Here is a 4157-nt window from a genome sequence, read left to right as displayed (position 1 = left end):
TTATCAGATTTGAACCCTTGTATAGACAAAACTACCTGACGTATCAATAGCAAATTTCATATTTATTCTAATTCTCATCAATAAATTTGTCCTCCGAGAAAGTTGGTTTTAACCATTTTTGGCCGCGGTCGTTACACTGTGCGACGTAGCCAGAGGGAGGGCCGCGTGCTCGGGACACTCTTTCCATTGTTGTTAGTTTTTCATTCCATGGTTTCTTTATTTTAGACACTGTTACTGACCTCTTCCTTGGTGTTGTACAATTCGCATATGCATTTTCCAATTTTTTTCGGTGTAAATGCCAAATACAGTAAAACCAATGATTAAATTTGTATATGGTTGTTTTAATGACGAAAAACAAGAACATGTATATAAATAAATAAGAAGAAACGAGAAAAACAAAACAAAAAATATGATAACATAAAATACAAAAGTCAAAAAGTTGATGTCCCATATAAAACCCAAAGTTGTTTTTTCGCTCTTCTCTCTCTAATAAGAAACCAGTATTTAAAGTAGTGTTGGGCATAACAAAATTGGTGAGTGTGGGTGAGCGTAACTGAGAATTCATCATTAAAATCGACTGACGAAGAGAGAAAAAAGAGAATTAAGGGATCAAATGGGCCAAAAAATTTATTTTTGTCGGTTTTTCCTTAGAGGCCACAATTATGAGGGCATTCTTTGGCTTATATATTGACTCCCGAACGACATAGACTGGCCAATGTCGGTTTATGGCTCTGAAATTTTACATAATGTTGCGGCTATAGTCAAAAACGAAATCTATAGTTTTTGGTGGTGATCGTATGATATTTCGGGGGATGAAAAGTTTCAAAGCCATTAATTTTATTATAATATATTTTCTTTTACGTTCCAGAATCCTTCTATTCGCAGTATGAGGACACATTTTAATGACACTTATAAATCATCAGTCAAACATAAAAATGTACAGTCAAGGCAGCGTATCAAATCTTAAACTGTTCGTTACCTTAATGGTGGGGATAGCTATTGGATTCACCTTTTCTCAAGTAACGGATACATCCAAATATGAAATACCCAACATCGGGAATACGGTGAGAACTCAAGATGTATGGACTCAGCCAAATCCTAGCGAAGAAATAAAAGAAGAATTAGAATCCCCCATCGATTCAACAACAGATAGTTATGAGGATGAGGATTTAGAACATGATGTATGGTCTCGCAGTCCGAGAGAATATAAAGAACACGCGGATCCAATATTTAATGAAATAAATCATAATGAAAACGTACCACAACAAATTGCAAATAATAAGTTTAGATATTATGAACTCAATACAACAATAGCGGATAAATTATATGATGAGGTAAAAGTTTTATGTTGGATCCTAACGGGTCCGGCAAATCATAAAAAGAAGGCAATTCATGTTAAGAACACATGGGGTTCACGGTGCAATAAACTAATCTTTATGAGTTCCGAAGAAGATGAGGAGCTGGGTGCTGTTAAGTTGCCGGGAGTAGGTGAAGGCCGAGGGCAATTATGGAAGAAAACTCGCGAGGCCTTTAAGTATATCTATGAAAATTATATCGATGAATACGATTGGTTTCTGAAGGCCGATGATGATACGTGAGTATTGATACATTTTTCCAATTATTTATGAGCTAATTAAATTTTTGTTTTCCTAGTTATGTGATTGTGGAAAATTTAAGACTATTTTTGTATCCCATGTCCTCTGAGGCACCCGTTTACTTTGGCTGTAAATTTAAACCCCATGTTAGACAGGTAAGTTTTCATTTCTAGATATTTCATTGTAATCATCAAATAATATTTAATTTTTGTTTCAGGGTTACATGTCCGGTGGTGCAGGTTACGTTTTAAGTAGAACTGCAGTTAAACGTTTCGTTGAGTTGGGCCACAACAATCGCATGATATGTCGCAAAGGTTTTGGCGGTTCCGAAGACAGTGAAATGGGTCGTTGTTTGCAAAATGTAGGCGTTGTTGCAGGAGATTCCCGTGATGATCTGAAACGCGGACGATTTTTCCCAACACAACCATCTGGTCATCTTAAGCCAAAGGATAAGTCTAGTTGGTATTGGCGTTACATATTTTACAAAACCGAAGATGTAAGTAAAAGAAAAATACTAGACACAGTCGATTGCGTTATACAGTGGTCGGCATATATAATATATCAAATAATTCCTAATTGAATTTTGAACTTAGAAATTTTATGAAACCCTGCATCAGTTTTAAGTTTATTAGATTTTACCATTGCATTTAATTTACATTAATATATTAAGATAATATCAACATATATCTTAAAAATCATAATAATTATTAATGATATTTTAAACATAAAAATAATCATTTCTGTTTTCTCTTTCTACAGGGCCTCGATTGTTGCTCCAATTATGCCATATCGTTTCATTACATACATCCGGATAATATGTATGTCATGGATTATTTAATATATCAGTTGAAACCATTCGGTATATTACCGAGTTATTTGGAATTACCACCGAAGAAAAATATGGAAGAGCTATTGAATAAGTGGCGTAATGAAGAATCTGATAATCCCTTATAATTTAGTTAGATATATAATATTTAAATTAATCTATAGATAATAAATGAAACAAAACATGCTGTGATTTACACAAACAAATTAAATATCGAATAATTAAAATATTATTTAAAATGGGAATCTGGTGGGAATTCTGCGGAATACATTATCAACATTTGAGTCCTTTATTTTAAAAGGGTATTGTTAAGTGGTATTAATTTTGTTTGTAGCTTTGTGCCCTTAAACATGATATAATATATAACATAATATGTTATGTAAACATTTCTAAACCATTTGCTTGGGATGTTCGGAATTTGTGAAGTTGGCAAATCGTATTCTGCATGCTAACCTGTTCCATACACTATGCAAAATCCGTATTCGTACATCCATAATAAACCTAAACCTACACCCATAAACAAAACCCGTATTTGTACAGATGACAACGCTATCGGATATGTTCTGGAACTCAAGGTGTATTTTTTACACTTCAACTCAGAAGTTACCTCTTGTTCTGCTTCTCACGTGAATTGAAATTTTCGAATTTCTGCACAACCAAAACAAAAATAGACGTCAACATGGTATTTTGCAGAAATAGTGTTGCCATATAATAAAAATTGTGTTCGTTTTTTTAATTCTAACTATAATTACATTATTATTTATTGATATTTTATTATTACCAACATAAAGTATGTGTATGGAAGACTCTATAATATCATTAATTTGTTGATCGATTTAAGAGAAACATTTGGTAACCCTATTTTCTTCGGCCTTCAACACAAACCTTAGTATCTATATAAAATTTTAAACGGCGTTGCATCTTCATTTTGTGATTTTAAATAAAATTATACACAATAATAACACAGCGACTTAGCCAAAGGGGTGCTCGACTTTGGTTTAACCTTTCCCGGGAATGCCCATATATATGAAGGAAGCTCGGAGTTCATATATAGTGATCAATAAATATGGCTGGTTCCTTATAAACCTTATTTAATAATAAAAGCAACGTTTAAATTAAATCGAGTATCCATTTTGTGAGATTTACCATTTTTAAAAAGTCTAAAACTATTTTTGAAAAATCTTACCAATTTCGTTGAAATATATTCAATGTAATCTTTTTTATTATTTTAAATACAAAAAACGTAAATGAAATTGTAAATGAAGGTGTAAGTAATGTATATTGTAGTATCTTCAAAAAAAGACCTACAACATTTTGAGTTGATTCATTCAGCCGTTTCCGAGTTACATGAAATTTAAATTATGAAATAGTGATAATTACTGTCATTTCTCCATAAACGTAAATGTGTCTAAACAATTTTCCAAGACATGTTTTTCCGATGTGAACATTTACCTATAAGATAAAATTTTTGTTATTATTACCGATCATTATCAAAAGAGTCAGTTTTTTTTGTTGGCCAAATCCTCTTGATGTTTGGCTTTTATAGTGGTCTCTCGAACGACTAGAAAACAATATTAAATAAAGTTTTCGGTTCATTTCTAGAGCTATTAGAAATATGACGATCGGTATAGGACAAACTATTGGGGCCACACAAAGCCACCCCTGACAACGTATTTGTGTAGGGTAACCATTCACCATGAGCTGGAAAATTATCGAACTACCTATAATCGACTAAG

General features: G+C 32.6%; 1 protein-coding gene across 1 annotated transcript; it reads left to right on the top strand.

Annotated features, from left to right (window-relative positions):
• Positions 1-935: 935 nt before the first annotated feature.
• Positions 936-2550, top strand: LOC133322718 (glycoprotein-N-acetylgalactosamine 3-beta-galactosyltransferase 1-like). Its single transcript, XM_061531683.1, has 4 exons — positions 936-1594; positions 1654-1750; positions 1813-2091; positions 2355-2550. The coding sequence occupies exons 1-4, from the start codon at positions 936-938 to the stop codon at positions 2547-2549; spliced, it is 1230 nt and encodes a 409-aa protein (XP_061387667.1). The 3' UTR covers position 2550.
• The last annotated feature ends 1607 nt before the right edge of the window (positions 2551-4157 follow it).

Source organism: Musca vetustissima, unplaced genomic scaffold (assembly GCF_032173495.1).
Source record: "Musca vetustissima isolate MV318-11 ecotype Yass unplaced genomic scaffold, APGP_CSIRO_Mvet_v1 utg5628, whole genome shotgun sequence".
Lineage (NCBI taxonomy): Eukaryota > Metazoa > Arthropoda > Insecta > Diptera > Muscidae > Musca > Musca vetustissima.
This window is presented reverse-complemented; position numbering and strand designations above follow the sequence as displayed.